The sequence below is a fragment of the Paroedura picta genome, chromosome 7 (genome assembly GCF_049243985.1).
Source record: "Paroedura picta isolate Pp20150507F chromosome 7, Ppicta_v3.0, whole genome shotgun sequence".
NCBI classification, from domain to species: Eukaryota; Metazoa; Chordata; class Lepidosauria; order Squamata; family Gekkonidae; genus Paroedura; species Paroedura picta.
The window spans coordinates 36,194,753-36,211,141 of record NC_135375.1 but is presented as its reverse complement, the minus strand read 5'-3'; the positions used below and the strand labels follow the sequence as shown (position 1 = coordinate 36,211,141).

General features: G+C 40.5%; 1 protein-coding gene across 2 annotated transcripts in view; it reads right to left on the bottom strand.

The window, feature by feature from the left end:
• The window catches only part of RASGRF2 (Ras protein specific guanine nucleotide releasing factor 2), a 121,819-nt gene that overhangs the window by 25,024 nt on the left and 80,406 nt on the right, over positions 1-16,389 (bottom strand). Inside the window, exons 16-18 of one of the 2 annotated variants that reach the window (XM_077347481.1) lie at positions 14,759-14,884; positions 9,140-9,229; positions 4,500-4,606 (exon numbers count right to left, since the gene is read on the bottom strand). In XM_077347481.1, the coding sequence (XP_077203596.1) occupies positions 4,500-4,606; positions 9,140-9,229; positions 14,759-14,884 (323 nt within the window). Of the gene's footprint in view, positions 1-4,499; positions 4,607-9,139; positions 9,230-14,758; positions 14,888-16,389 lie in introns of both variants that reach the window. The other variant, XM_077347480.1, reaches the window with a different exon arrangement.

Below are 16,389 nucleotides of genomic sequence, written 5' to 3'. Positions count from 1 at the left end.
GGGCTGATCCTGCGTTGAGCAGGGGGTTGGACTAGATGGCCTGGATGGCCCCTTCCAACTCTATGATTCTATGAAGAAAGAATACTTGGAAGTCCAACACAAAAACCAACTGACCCAGGCCAGCAAAAGGGCATCACCTTAAAGCTGTCATCAGAGTGTTCTGTGTTCTCTGGCTGGCCATTCCATTAGGTTGGGACAAATAATAAGAGGGCTTGTGAACAAACCATCACTTTTCAGTAGAAAGGAGTAACAAGCAGAAACTGTAATGAGGAGTATAACTAACAGTTTGCTGCCTATACTTTGATACTGAAGAATATGACAAATACTTGTTATATAATGTAAGAATTTAGGACAATATTGGAGGCTAAGCTTTACAGTACTATCTCATTCTCAGATCACTTGAGCATGAACTAGATGTTTTGTTTATAACTTCAACTTGTTTAAAATGTTGTTTGTTTATTTTTAATCTTTTTTCTATCTTAGAGGAATTAGGGATATTGTTAATGGTTAAATGTTGTGGTAGCAGAAAAGGAAAGGGTTAAAATAAAGGCAATATAAAATATCTTTTGTAGATGATCATGTTTGGTGTCATTGAGAAACACTAATTCTAGTCATTTGCATTTGAGCTCAGCACAGATGTTTGGATAAAAGATTTAAACTAGAAAGCTTCATCTATTCAGTATACATGCAGCAGTTCCTTTTTATAGTGATTTGTTTGCTATCATGTGGGCAGCAATTCAGCATCTGTTTCCTTGGAAACTGAAACAATAGTCATTTGCAAAGTTCTTGAAACTCTTGTACATTTATTTTGAATGCACAGTTGGGACACATACCCTATTACACTTAATTCAACACATTTTAATTCTGGCTTCTAGTGACTTCTTCAGCCTAATAAATAAATCTGCTGTACCTTCTGCCAAGCCTGTATGTATCACAGGTACAAACTGTTGCCTATCTACTGAACATGGTTTTCCATTATTGACATTTGAGATAATAATGGGAAGTGCTTTGAACACCTCCCTGACCTGGCTAACCTGATCTTGTCATATCTCAGAAGGTGGCTAGCATTTGGAAAGGATCATTATGAAGAGGAAGGAACATCAAACCGCTTCTGAACATCTCTTGACTTGAAACCCCTTTCGTGTTACCATAAGTGGGCTTTGACATTATGGCACTTTAGATCACTTGAACACCTAAGAATAAGAATAGGCCATCCAGCTGTAACCTACTGAAGATGACCTCAGCCAGGGGAGGAGGGTTCGAAGTAAGAGAATAGCAAGCAACTAGCAACCCCAGCCTTCCTTGGTGGTTTCCCATACAAGTACTCACGATGGCTGACCCTTCTATTTGAGCTGCTTTGAACACCTAAGGCACTATATAAATATTTATTTCATTATGTATCAATGGGTTGATCAAAATACTAACTTCTACTCAGTGAAGAGGCTTCCTCCCTTGGAAAAAGACTCCTTACTTAATGGAAAAGAGATTTTGGTGGGTATCTGCATTGGTCTGAAGCAGCATAATAGTCCAGTGATTTCAGAACCAGGCATGAATCTGAGGGAGCAGCAGACCCTGGGGCCGCACCCTCCAAAATGTCCATATAGCCAGGAGGTACCTTGCCAGTGACCACTGGGTGCCCACGGCCAGCCCATGTTCTTGGGACAATACCTGGTGCTGGCATGCTTTAAGTGACAATGCGCAGAGTGGTGTCACTGTTTGGCTGAGGCCTGTGCCTTTAAGGAGGTAGGGATGAGGCTGCAGGTGTGGCCCTACAATGTATGGTACCAGCTCTCTCCCTCCTTTCCCCATGTGTCCAAGATACAGTAATGTTCACATATTCTTACTGAGCATCTGAAATAAAACAGTCCCTAGTGTGTGGAAGAAAGCTAAAGCGGTTCAGCTCTTTGTATGCTCCATGTCTCTTCAATCTCCTACCAGATATGGCTTACTGATCTGCTTCTTCCTTTGACAGGGGACAGTGTGGGCCTGCACAGATCTCTTCAAGGCAGAGTACAATTTTTTTTTTGCCTCCAGGTGAGATGTTTTCTCTCCAATTTGGTTAAGAGTTGAGGTTTCTCATACCTCATCACAGAAACCTTGTGGGCCCTTGTGGAAGGGAAATTAAGGCATCCATGTTGATATTTTTCTGTGAGTTGTTAACACAAGCATTATCTGAAGGAATTCAGAAACTACTAGAAAACAATCCTATGCATGTTTTAAATGGACAGAGGCAGGAAATTTCTTAGTGAGTACACTTTTGGAGAAATTTTTCTGATCCAAACCACCCCAGAGTGCTATTTTCCTGAGGTCTTGATTAGTACACTTTGGTTTCCTCAGTGAGACAAATAGAGCCCGTATTCTGTTTTAGATCGGGAAGGCTTTCTTCGTGTGCCAAGATCCTAGTCAAAGTCAAGCTTGTGTCTGCCTGGTAATTAATTCCCTGTACCAAACTTGTTATAAATCTCTGATTGTGCATGCACAGGAGAGAACAGGAAGGGTAAAGGAAAATGCAATGTGCAGTTAAGCCCTCAGGGTCAAACTAGATATGATGGCCATTTTAACAAGATTTAAAAAGACAGAAAGGGTCCAATCCTGATTAGGCCACACTGAGATGATGTGAGGTGCTTATCAAGCATCAAAACAGCTTCACTGCAGCTGTTTCAGCATTTTAAAAGATGCAGTGGGAACAAAAACACTATATTGTGGGTGCCTTTAGAAAAAGGCTCTTGTGGCCTTTTAAAATCATTTAGGAATGGCAGCAGCATCCTCATGGTGGCTATTAGTATTCCATCACGTCTAGTTTGGCTCTGAATCTCAGTTTTCAGGCAAGAAAAAAAAAGCACAGCAACACAAACAAATCAGTTCAGAAGTAACAACAAACCCCCCCCCCCCCCCAAGAAGCTTCATGCGTGAGATAAGGACTGGGGTGGAGGGGAAGAGTATGAAGAGTTCCTGGATAAGTATTATATGACCAGAGTTTGTTCATTTCATTTGAATGTAGAACTTATATGACATATATGGCATTCTATAATTACAATTCTTATTGGAGCTATTTGAACTCTGGTGCTGGAGATGACCCTTGGACTGCAAGGTGAACAAACCAGTCAGTCCTAGAGGAGATCAGCCCTGACTGCTCTTTAGAAGGCCAGATCCTGAAGATGAAACTCAAATACTTTGGCCACCTCATGAGAAGGAAGGACTCCCTGGAGAAGAGCCTAATGCTGGGAGTGATTGAGGGCAAAAGAAGAAGAGGACGACCGAGAATGAGGTGGCTGGATGGAGTCACTGAAGCAGTGGGTATGAAGTTAAATGGACTCCGGGGAATGGTAGAGGACAGGAAGGCCTGGAGGATCATTGTCCATGGGGGTCGTGATGGGTCGGACACGACTTTGCACCTAATAACAACAACAACAACAACAAATGGAGCTAATTTGGAACTAAATCCAAAGATCTGTTTTTCTCTTTCTGAATTGCAAAATAGCAGTTTAACACCTTTAAGAAACAGTGCTCTGTAATATGTAGTGTATTACTTTTAAATAAAAAAGATATTACCTCACAAGAAAACAAAGAAACAGAATTCAAAACTTACTTACCTAAGAGAGAGAGAGACCACAAAAAATATCCCAACATGGCAGCATATGAGGGATATAACATTTGTACTGGACCCAATATAGCTCAGTCCTGATAGCTATTGTGGTGTTGCAGTTAAAATGTCAGAATGGTATCTAGGTGACCCAGGTTCAAATCCTCACCCAGCCATGAAGCTCGCTGGATAACCTTGGGGCATTACTCTTTTCTAGCACTCCTTATAGGATTGTTGTAAGGGTACAATGAAGGATGGGGAAACTATATACCCCACCCTGTGTTCCTTCGTGGAAGGGTAGATTAAAAATCTTTCTACTAAATTATTTTTCTGCCAACTCTAATTATGCTCAGTGAGATGCAACAATTCTCCATCTAATTGAGCTCCTTCGTGTAGTAATTTAAACATTACTCTCTTTTGTAAAGAGAAAAACCACATTCCAACATTAATTTTCATATAGGGTAATTGCTTGAGATGAACACGCTTGATATACTGCCATTTCTTACGGAGAATAGATGCGAGAGCTCAAGCCCTATTTTCAGGAAAAGATTACAAAGCTATAAAGTATGGCTTTTACAATAAATTTTACAATTCTAGTCAGGAAATCTAAACAGTCCTGGTTCTCCATATTGCCACATCTACTTCACGGGAAGAAATGTACTTTTCTTATTAGTTTAATCATGACAATTAAACAATATATTTCCTCTTATAGTCACACAGTAGTAACATCAAAGAGAATGTTAATAATGCAGTCTTGTAAAAATTATACTGTTCATATTGCAGGGGATTAAAATCTAGTATATGAACCTAATAAACACATAGTATCACTAAGGGGAACATTTATTCAACAAACAATGCAAAAGAAACATCTCTTCCACAACAGAAAAAAATTAGGAAAATTATAATATAAACCTACCTGAGAATGTTTTGAGACCCAGTGGCGAAGGACATTCAGCACACGATTGGTGGCTGCTCGGCGTATTATGAATTCTTTATCACATGTTCGTTCAGTGTTATTAAATCCTAGCAATTAAACAGATAATCATAGTTAAATAAGTGTACTGAATGAAAAAGGTCCAAGGACATTATCAAAGGAAATTTTGCAAAGTGTAGCAAGTTCCATGGGTTTGGGTGATCCACACAAATTTTTCAACAATGGTACAACAAAGAGACATGGGTTACTGTCTCCAGAAGACTCACAATTTAGTCAATTTCCTTACAAATCCATTCTTTTAATAACCATTCGACTGAATGGGACCTAATCCTGCTCACCAACAAAAATAATCCACTCTGTCCAGTATTTTATTCTACTCCTTATAATGAGAAGACATATTAAAACCCCATATGTAAACCTTTACCTTTATCAGCCAGTCTTTTCCAACTTTATTAACTTGGGAACTTGATCTTTATTTGGCATTATATGTCTGATAATATCAAAAAGTGCCACCCTAAACAGAACCTTCTAAGCCCTTTTGGGTTTCCAGACCATGCCTATTTGGGCTGCTGAGTTTCCGGAGTGGGGACATGGGGGGCTACCAGCAGAATGCATACTACAGGAAAACCTAGAAGTGTTGTTGCATCACTCTAGTTAAAGCCATAGAATGTCTGATGATTCCTAGAGCAATATGATTTGAGTTTCCCCTAGAAATGACATCATTTGCTGCCTGGTGAGAGGACTGACTTAGTTTGAAAGAGAGCACATACCCAGTCCGTTGATAGAATTGCTAAGCAACAGTTCTGTAAAATTCAAAACAGCTCTGCATTTAGGAACAAAAATAGAAGCCTGTTCAAATTCATCACAGAGTTCATGAATATTGAAAGGAGGGGAAAAGAATAATGTTCATGGGTGTAAAAATCCATATACAGATTTAAATCAATTAATCTTTTACCTATAATTGGTACTTCAGACAGTCAAAAAAGATAATCCCCTGGGTAAAATACGATAAATATATAAATGTCATAAAAAAAAGGTTAAATATGATAAATATATAAATGTCATATGAAAATCCATTAGAGAGGAAATTCCAGGACAAAAATGCACTGTAGGTGGAAGCACAGATTATACAGATATACTATATTCTAAATTGGAGACACTCCTACATCTTTGACAGCTGTATAAAATGATGAACTTCACCATGCAGCTTTGGCTAAAGTCCTGCAAATTAGGACAACGTGCACCTGAGATGTTTCCATATAGCACAACTTTTGAAAGAATAAAAGCCCTACAAAACACTGAATTTGGAAAGCTTACCAGTGAGATTTCCACCAGGTTATTTCTCAATAACAGGCAGCTCTATCAATCACGTCTATATCCTACAGGGAGCTGTGAGTGATATACATGGTTCTCCCCTGTGTCAACTATCCACTGTACCAAACTATCAACATATTCAACGCTACAGATGATCCATATCGGCTTCCCCTTCTTACTTGTAACATCTAATTTAATACACTACTCAACAATGCCACTTTCTGTTGTACTACAACACATTTTCATTGTTCCTTTTAAACCAAGGATGGCAATGCAGTATGTGGGTGCCCTAGCCCTGCCTTAGGGCACAGCATGGTACATTTCCAACACATCAACCAGTTTTAAATCAGGGCAATTCCACACCCAACAAATGTAGTGAAATCTTTTGCAGATGCGATATTTTAGGTATTTTGCACAATGTCGCCAACATCCAGCATCCCAACAGGGACCCTGTAGATGTCATTGGTTCCGCTCAGCCTCAACCAAATGCCTGGCGGAAGAGCTCCCTTTTGCAGGCCCTGCAGAATTGTCTTAGCTCCGTCAGGGCCCTGATCTGTCTAAGGATTAAAGCATCTAATTTGTTGAATGCATTTGAAAACAATATTTATTCTGTAGTGTCAACTCATATACTCAGAAAGTTAATATACTTGGTGGAATGAGCTCCCAGTGGAGATCAGGACCCTATTGGAGCTGTCACAGTTTCACAGGGCCTGTAAGATGGAGCTCTTCCACCAAGCTTTTGATTGGGGCCAATGACTTATAACAGTTATGGCCCTCTCTAACAAAAACACCCTTTAGAGATGCCTAACCTGGAGACCTACTAGCTGTGATTACTTCTGGCTAGATAGACAACAAACTGATGCTGCTAATTAGTTAATAGTCTTTAAATTGTTTTTACAGTTATTGTTAAATTTAATCTGTTGTTTTAATGGTTTGCTAATTGAGGTTTGCTGTATAGCCAAACCTGGGAGGGCTGTACAGAAAAGTAGTGGTAGTAGTAGTAGTAGTAGTAGTAGTAGTAGTAGTAGTAATTCTGGATTCACTTGGCAGCAACACATTAAATTAAGGTGCCTGTTAAGAAAATCTTCACTGTACCCAAAAGATTCTATTCCAAGAATAATTTTGTGTTATTTTGTGCAAACAGTGCCATGTAGTTGCTGCAATTATAGTACTCATGCCAGAAAAAAAAGGAAACAGAAATATTATGACACCAGAGAACTAAATAATTATATTAATTATTTCTAATCAGCCATTACTGGCCATGAAACAAGCTGAACGATATTCAGAAAATAACATATGAATTTTTATTCTGCTGATTATGGATATTTCATTTTTTCGCCTCACTTAATTCGACATGTGTTTCATTTATATGAATGGAAAGGCTGAAAGAGATGTTTTGTGGAGCACCAAGTAAATTATCAATTGTTACACTGGAATAAATTTAGGTTTGTAAACTACAGTATCTCATACACAGCATGAAACTATGTGGTTAGTCCCAACAACCCATCAGTAGAATGCTCTGAGGGGCATGGATCTTTCCCAAAGTTCTGTGGACAGAAAGGGAAGATGGAATGATTTTGCCTTCCTCCCCCAGTCCCACCTTGCAGCCTCCTGACTTACCAAAATTCATCTTACAAGTGATTATACAATTCTTTGCCTCAACTACTCGCTTCACTGTCAGAACAAAATTTGAGACCAGTACCACCTTTAAGACTAACAGGGTTTTATTCATGGTATAAACTTATGTGGGCATGCACAGTTCTTGTAGCTTGAATAAAACTCTGTTGATCTTAAACTTTGTTCTGTTGCTTTGGACTAAAATGGTACTCACTTGCATCTGGTTTAACTGTCTTTGCTTGTTCCCCTGATTCCTCTACAGAGATCTTATTGGAATACTTGCCCACTTTGTGGAGACGGTAGTCCTTTGTTTCTTTTTGTTTCTCCCAAACTATTAGCTCAGCAGGCACAAAATGTAGGGCTATTAATAAGAATTCTTTTTATAACCCTCTCCCTAACTTTTTTGTCTTGCTTTTATTACACTATAAGTGTATAAAGCACTTTGGTCTGTCCTGGCAAGGGCCCAATTGGAAGGCGCAAAGCACCTTCCAATTGGGCCCTTGCCAGGACAGACCAAAGTTCCAGTCAGCTGGGAGTCAGAAAGCCAAAGTTCTGATAGGGCTAAAATTTTAATAGGGCCCGCCCACCCAGCCCACCCAGGGGCAGACATCACTGCCAGTCTGCCTCTGACCACCGCAGGGAGAGGAGGTCAGTAGGACTGCCAAGGGGGATGAGAACGGAGGATTGAACAAGCTGCGCCAGCCCTTTTCACCCCAAGGCTGTCCTAACTTACATGTCCAACTGTAACTTTGTCCCAGAACCCTGACAGAGCTGGCAGGAGGATGGTGAATGTGCTCCCTCCCTCCTCCCTTCAGGCCTCCGGGAAAGGAGCCTTTAAGAGCCCCTGACTGAGGAGAGGGAGGTATTTCCAAGAGCAACACAGGGAAGCCTGAGGGTATTCCTTTTGAGGGTGGGGAACTTTCCCCTTCTGCCAAACAGTTGGCTGACAGAGAGACCACAGAAAAGCCCCTTCTTACTTAAACTACTACTGTGGCCAGGGGTTAGACACAGCCAAGCCATGTGTATTTCTTCATCACAACTCTCTGCAGATTTGAAGCCTACTGCACAGCCTTATTCTGCAGACGTAACTGTGTATTAGGGCAGGGGGACATTTTGGTGTCTGTGGCCTAATTCACACAAGAAGGGAAATGATGTAGAACTGGAAGGAATTGGTTGCCATGTAATCTCCCCCTAAGAAGAGTCTCCAGTCTGATTTTCCCTTCACATATCTGAAGACATGGCTCTAGAAAGCTCATCTGTAACCACTATGCCACAGTTCCGAAAGGTCAGTCCTCTCCCATACTCAACAAATATTCCAAACCACAGGTTTCTGACACCCATATCTCCACACCCATGCCCTCATTTGTCACCACGGCACCTCAACCTCCCACGCAACACACGCATTCGACCCCATGACCTTACAGACTGGACAACTCCTCCCCTTCCTCTTCCCACTGTCAAGCTCTAGCACCCGTTGTATTCTTGGATACAATGAGCTTTGCCCCTAGTATTGTTATATTTTGTTTCTTTTTATTTGTTTCTCTTTGTGGTTGCAATTAAAATATTAAACTATTGTGATAACCTAAAATGCTTAAAACTAGGCCTTAAAGTAATTTGTTTGCTAGATATTTCATTTACCAACATATAAAGAGGAAGCAATAATCTGATTTCTCTTTCACTAGAAGGCTTACCTGGTGGACTTCCATGCCCAGCTGCAGCTGTAGCAATGGCAAAAGCTGAAGCAGGAGAAACAGAACAATGGCTGTTGTCAGTAGTCTGTACTGCAAAGAAAAAAAACATGAACAGTTTGATAGATCGTTCCTCTTTCTGAATGTAAAATAAAGAAAACACATCAAAACAATGCTTCAAGAGGAAGTTTGTTATCCTTTCCAGGAGTGGAAAGGACATGAATGCATTTTCAGGATCATTTTCCTTGAAGATTTCAGTACAACAATCCTGTGAAAAAGCAGCACGTGTAAACTGTTTTAGAATCATAGAATCATTGAGTTGGAATGGACCTCCAGGGTCATCTAGTCCATGCCACATTTGTATGTTCACATTTTTAAAAACCTAGAGAATCAATAAACAAACTATGTTCACAGTCCAAAAAGTTGCTCTTACCAATTTATTCTTGATAGCACCAAAATCAATCAGTGCCATACTCTTTATTTCTAACCCACTCTCTTCAATGAAGACCTAAAGTGATTTATAACACTCTCACCTTCTCCATTTCCTCATAACAGCTATGTTGGATAAGTTAGGCTGAGAATTTGTGCCTGTGGCTAGGTCACCTATCAAACATCTGTATTGCAGTTCTCTCTCAAGGCAGTTGTTCAAGGTAAGAGTACAACATTGTAGTGTTAGAGTAGGACATAAGGAGGAGCCAGGGCCAAATCCTTGTTCTGCCATGAAGGCTCAGTATGGGACCTTATGCCAATCACCATCTCTCAGCTACAATCCTAACCCTGCCTGCGGCGCCATGGGCACCGTGGACTAAATAAAGCCGTAAGGGCTTAGGGGGAGGAGTTAGAGCGGGCTCTGTCTGGGATGAGGAAGGGTGCCGATTGGCCCCTTCCTCTGGACAGACCATTGGCCTCTCCAATTCCCGCCCTGCCGACAAGGGAGAAACTGCGAAGCGCGCATAGCGCACCTCGCAGTTGCTCCCTGGCCGCTGGCCAGGGAGCCCCCACCAGCTGCGCTGCGCTGCGCGTGGCTGCCGGAGGCTCCCTTGCCTAGTGCCCGCTGTATTGTGATTACAGCGGGCTTGCTTACTAGTATTGTAAGGATACAGTAAAGGAAATAAATTGTGATCATTACCTTGAGGGAATGGTAGGTTAAAAATCTAATCTATTCCATATAATATATTACTGGTAAGATCTTGGAGAAGGAGCTGGTCTCATGGCTTAAGTGCCACTCAGTGCTTAATACCCAATCAGGTGTCCCACCCCAAAGTGCCTGTCTGTCCAGCAGCCAGCCAATCACCTTCTGTCCCCCACTCCTGACCACCCCCTCCTCCTTTCACTTCCCTCCAAGTCTCAGAGGCTGCAGATCTATGTTACATGAAAGCTGCCCCTGCTGGTGAATTCCCTGCTCTGGGGATTCCAGCCTTTCCAGGTCCTAGGGGGAGGGGAGGGAAATGCCATCCACAGAGTTCTTCAACCGCATGCCCACCCCCACCCCCAATCTAGCACCTGTTGTATTCCTGAATGCAACAGGCTTGGCCCCTAGTAGTATAATAAAATCTGGTTGCACTTACCTGTAACTGTTGTTCATTGATGGTCTTCTGTGCAGGCACACATGGGACCACACACATTCAGGCCAACTGTGAAGAAAATTCATAAGCTTTCTAGCTCCCCCACCTTCCAATGTGAGCTGTAGTTTTCCTGCCCAGCAAGTGATGGAGGTAGGAAGAGTGCTCCTTCCCTCAGTCCTTCCTGTGCCCCGATGGAGAAGGATTCCAAGAGTAAGATCCTACAGTGGGAAAAGGAGGGAGGGATGTGTGCCTGCACAGAAGACCACTTGAAGAACAACACTTACAGGCAAGTGCAACCATGTTTTCATCTTTATGGCTTCTGTGTAGTCTCACATGGGAGAGTAACAAGCTCACTTACTACAAAAGGAGAGTGAGATCCTCAACTTAACAGTGACTAAAGTACTGCTTGTCCCACAGACACATTACTCCTGCAGTTGACAGTGATGACTTAGTGCTTGATAAATGTTGAGATAGATTACATGTTGCCACCTGTAGTGAAATAGTAGCTTAAAATCTTGTTCCTGAAACTTTGGTTCAGGCTTCAGCCCTGCAAAATCTTTAGTGGGCCTCCTGAGAAAGTCTTTGCTTTCATAGTGTAGGAGTGTAGTGTCAAATAGTTGCACCTGTGTCCTTGAGAAGCTTCACTCTATTCGCACTTACTGATAAGACAATCGGCGCCAGTTGTCTCCAATTAACTTGTTAGGAGAAATGGGCCTTGGGTGAGATGGGTCGACATTACATCACTTTGATTTAGGATTGGCTCCTCTAACTTGACATTTGTAACCCCATTGGTCAAGTAGTAAATTGTTGCTTTGGAGATGATTGGTTTGTGTGCCAAGACCCCCCACGTGGGAATCAGCCATAAAGGTTGTGTATTGTAACATCCAAAAAGTAAGTTGTTGGCAGCAGTTCTGATTTGGAAGGAAACTTTGTCTGTGCCTTTGTGAACCTGCAACTTTGAAATTCTGTCCTATCATCATGCCATTCTTATGAGTATCATGTGTTAGCTAGATATACATTATAACGTTTTTGTTTTCTCACTGCCTGTGTATAATTATATGTGTGCACCTTAATAAATATCAACTTATTTTTTATAACTGTGTCATTTGATTCTGAAACAAGCTAAGACGTAACCTAGCCCGCCTAACTTGTGCCATACTACCAACTAAGCCTTTTGACTGTGGGACTGGTCCCTGGACAGGGTCAAGTTCCCAGGTAATTTCCCTGATAGGCTCCAGGGCTGCCTCTGGGTCTTGGGTGCCTAGGGACCCGTTCAGAGGTGGTGGCAGACTACCAGCCAAGGAGGATAGACTATCTGCCTTCTTGGGTTCTGTAACTGTTTTGTCTTCTTGTGTGCCACCCTGCTCTCTAAAGTCTGTGGACTTGGCTTTGGGGACTGGGGTGTGACCACACCACCTTTGCAGGCTGATGTAATGGCAATTAAGAATGCTATTTTGTAACATAGTAGAAATAAATCACATGCAACTATGTGTTTTAATGGTTTATCCATTAAACATGAAAGAACCAAAGAAAGTCCATTGAGGGACTAAGGAAGGAAGTAATGGAATAATCCCTTCCAAAACCTCTTGGCCAGTTTAGAAGAAAATACAGTATGATCCTCAACATCACTGTGATAGGAAGAAATTGCAGACAAGAACTGACTGAGAAGGGGTCAACTTTGATTTTTCCTTAGTAATGATAAGCCCTAAGCATCACAGTGTATGTAAGGCTACAGCAGTTTGTTCACTAAGCAGTAATCTGGATGGAGGCATAAAAAGCCAATCACTGAGATAAAAAGTCACTAAGGTGGAGATGGGCCACAATTAGTGAACTCTCTGGGTGCTGTGACTAACCCAAAGGGCAGAACTGTGTAATGAAAGTGAGTGGAACCACAGGTTAAGTGTAATTTTTTTTGCTGCAAACATAAATATAGACATGGAAACTTACATCTTTTAAATCAATGACAGTGAACCAGGCATCTGTCTCTAGTAAAGAGAGGACTTGGGACAGCAGAGTCATGCAGAATATTGGGGAAAGTGAAGCACTTATTCAGGTCCCTGATGTCCAGTATAGGCTTTCTCCCACCTTTCTTAGCAAGTAAAATTGTTTCTTGAGTATGCCTCTAGATACTTCATTATCTGGTACCAATTCAATTACCCTTTTAGTAATCAACTAGGAAATCTGGATTGCAAAACAGGGAAAACAGGAGCTGAACCAGAGGGAAGCAAAAGATCTTCAGGCAAACACTTGAAGTGAAGACAATAACCAGAAGAGATAGGCCACATTCAATTCACTAACTTCCTTATCCTGATACATTCCAATAGAGCATCAGATCTGACCTTGGAAGTAAATGCAGCACTCTCAGAATCAGAAGCTTATTCCTCTTCTTCCAGTGGGACATGTTGTGCAGAAGGCTGCATGAACAGTGACATCCATGACCGCTGAGGTCTTTTAGAACTATGATTTTGAGCTAGTGGTAGCAAAAGTGGCTAAAAGTAGGTCCCACAGTAAGTTGGGTTGCAAATACATGAGCAATGGAAGTGTCAGGTAAAGATACCACAAACCCTGGGGTGGACCCTAGAAAACAGAACTGAACTGGGGGCTCCAATGGGCCTGATTTCCTTTTCCATTTCAATGCAACCGGGTGAGTCAGATCAGGAGAATGGTTGCACTTCAACAACCCCATCTTCATTGGAAGAGTGCAGACTAGTTGCCAGAGAAGGAAGCGGTAAAGTGTTATGAGGATAAGATGCCAGCAAAAACGATGGCTTCAACAGAGAAGAGTGCTTGGTTATGGGGTTCTTTGGCTTAGATGTCCTGTCCTTGGACTTTGTTGAGGATGGTTCTAAAGAAATCCTTGGAATTGGTGTCAGCTTTGTAGCCAAGAAAGTAGATAGTTCTGACAATGACCCCACTGAGGCAATTCAGGCCCCGGCCTCCGATTTCTTGACTCTCCAAGATGGCTGCTCTTTCCCTGTGGCCCCCAGTGGTTACTCCAACAGGAAGACTTTAAGGATCTCTCCAGATGTACCTTCAGAGTAAACTGGCAGCAGATGTTACAAGCCAACACATTGTGGAATTTACCAAGACATGTCAATGCTAACTACACTTTTTTTTAAAAGCACCATTTTAAAAGTAGAGTACTCTCATCAATACAATGAACTGAAGAACTGTATGAGCCAGTAAAAGATGCCTTTCCTCCATGGTGGCAAAGACAGGTCTGAGGGAGAAAGTGTTCTCTGTCATGAGTCAGTTTGGGTGAGAAAACTCCAGCTCATGTCAGAGAAGAAGTGTTCTGAAGCCTGGAAAAAGCTAGAAAGCTTTGGAATTTTCTCTGTGGCTGAAAGTCTCTGCATGCAAAAGAAGTGAGCTGCAGGATCCAACTCACAGGATTGGGATTCATGTTGCTATAACATTGCATTCTTTAGACATCTGCTGATGGAGCATATATACTGGAGATCTACCAAGAGTATTTCAGCTGCTAGTTAAACACATCCTATAATGAGTAATTTGGGACTATCTGTACATTTTCATTGCCACACATGTATTAACAAATATAGTAACATCCCATTAACAATGATCAGTTGTCATACATCTCTTCCTTATATAAAGTGCACAATATGTTCCTCTAGTTTGCTTCATACAAATCAGTCAGGAATAAGACTTGAGTCAATATTTTTTTTGAACAAATGTACATCTTATTCAAAATATTATAGAGCATTTCATCACATCCTTAATATGCCTTTTTTGCCTTTTATTCTCTCACTGCTCATATGATAATCATTTAGAATGGTTTTACTCACATTCTGCTTTCATTTTCTATTTCAGAAATATATTATAGATTGTAAGCCGTGACTTCTTCAGGTAGTAAAAAGTTCCAGATCAAGAAATATAACTTCAAGAAATTATAAACTAAATATTTTGATATTTAATACCTTAATGAGAGAGGAAGATAAACAAAGGATTCTGTCTACAATCCAGCACAAGCTTAAAACCTGCAATTGTTTCTCAAGACCGTTTAATTTACACAGTATTAAAGCCAAAGATCCTATCTTACCTCCTGGTGATCGATAACGTAGATGTCGTGGAGTTGAAGGAGATCTACATGGGGAAAGTTCAGGAGTATCCACAGTTGAGGCACTTTCTGGTATTGTGCGGTCCACCGACACAGACTCTAGAACCGCTGCTTTAAAAACGTGGAGGTACATTTCAATATTAGGAAACCAAATTATCTCATAATTATCTCTCCCCCTCCTCAATATAACCTTGCAGACATCTCTTAGAGATTATCCTATATTTTGCTTCACTCTGAACCCAATTGCTTCCTTGTTTCTCAGTTTAGGTTTTGTACAAAAGCAGGTGAATTTTTAAAGAAATTAACAAAACATCTGCTTTACAAAAAAAAAGTTTAAAACTGCTGGAGGGGAAAAATAGACAATGGAACTGATACCTATGAATATAACATGTTATATGAATATATAAATATAGTACACAACTGTGGCTAAAATTGCATGAAGTATTTCTGAAAGCAGAGGAACAGGGCACATCTTTTTCATCTCTCTGCTCCTATGGCAGCCTGAAATGCTTTCTGAAATCCTGTTCCTGAAGGTCCCCTGTCCCCCAGCAACAGGATTGGGAGGGGGGTATTTCATGCTGCCACAGGAGGGGGGAGACAAGAAAATGGCATTCTTTAGGCAAACATCCCTCTGCCTGAAGATATATTGTTTAGGATGCAAGCCTATATTCTTTCATGCCAGCAGCTTCAACTGATGGTTGAGCTGGGCTGACTTCAAAATCAAGTAGTTGAAAAAAATATTTTCTATATTATTGTCCAAATAGAGATGTTCTGTGATTTTTTCAATATTCTGAACAAAGGTTACAGTATTATTCACTAGATCTGAACAAATACAGTAATTTACATAAAGCACTGCTCATCACTGAAAATGTCCATATGACATGTAGCTGCTTATGGAAGAGGAAAAAATTAAACTCCTCTTGTGGTTAGGTAAAGCTATTACACAAGTTGCATATATTGCGCCTAAGTGTTCAAAATAATCAGTTAAGGACAAAAGGAGATATAGAGGAAAATAAATATATATTTTAAAATATCAACTTTTAATTTTGCATACATATTGTCAAATTATTAAAATTGTTTTCTGTACTTTCCTGATTAACAGAGAAATGCTTGTATTTTATTGTGAAATACTTGGTACTTGTATTTGTTAACAAATTTTATCTGACTGAAGTTTTATCTGTACTGAACAAAATACAAATTTTATCTGTACTGAACAAAATACATTCACATTTACACAGTGTGCCGCCTTGAATTCTGGCAATTTGCAATTAATTCTGCAATTCACAACCATATGTAAATGTTATTTCTTTTAAAACAGCCTTTTCTGTAATAAGATGTCCAAGACAATAAATAATGTAAATAAACAAATTAATAAGTTAATACTTTGAGAACTGTGGTAAATAATCAGTTAAGATTATGCTACTGATGCAGCAGCAAAAACAATTAAGAGTCTAAGTAAATAAATAAACTAGTATTCTTAACAGTTACCAATGATAAAATTGTAGCACAAACTGTGAATTAGGCCCCTTAAGACAATTGTAGAGAAACAGAGACTAATCAGTCATAGTGAAGACAAACATTTCATGACTCTGCATCTATTCAGAGTGTCTACT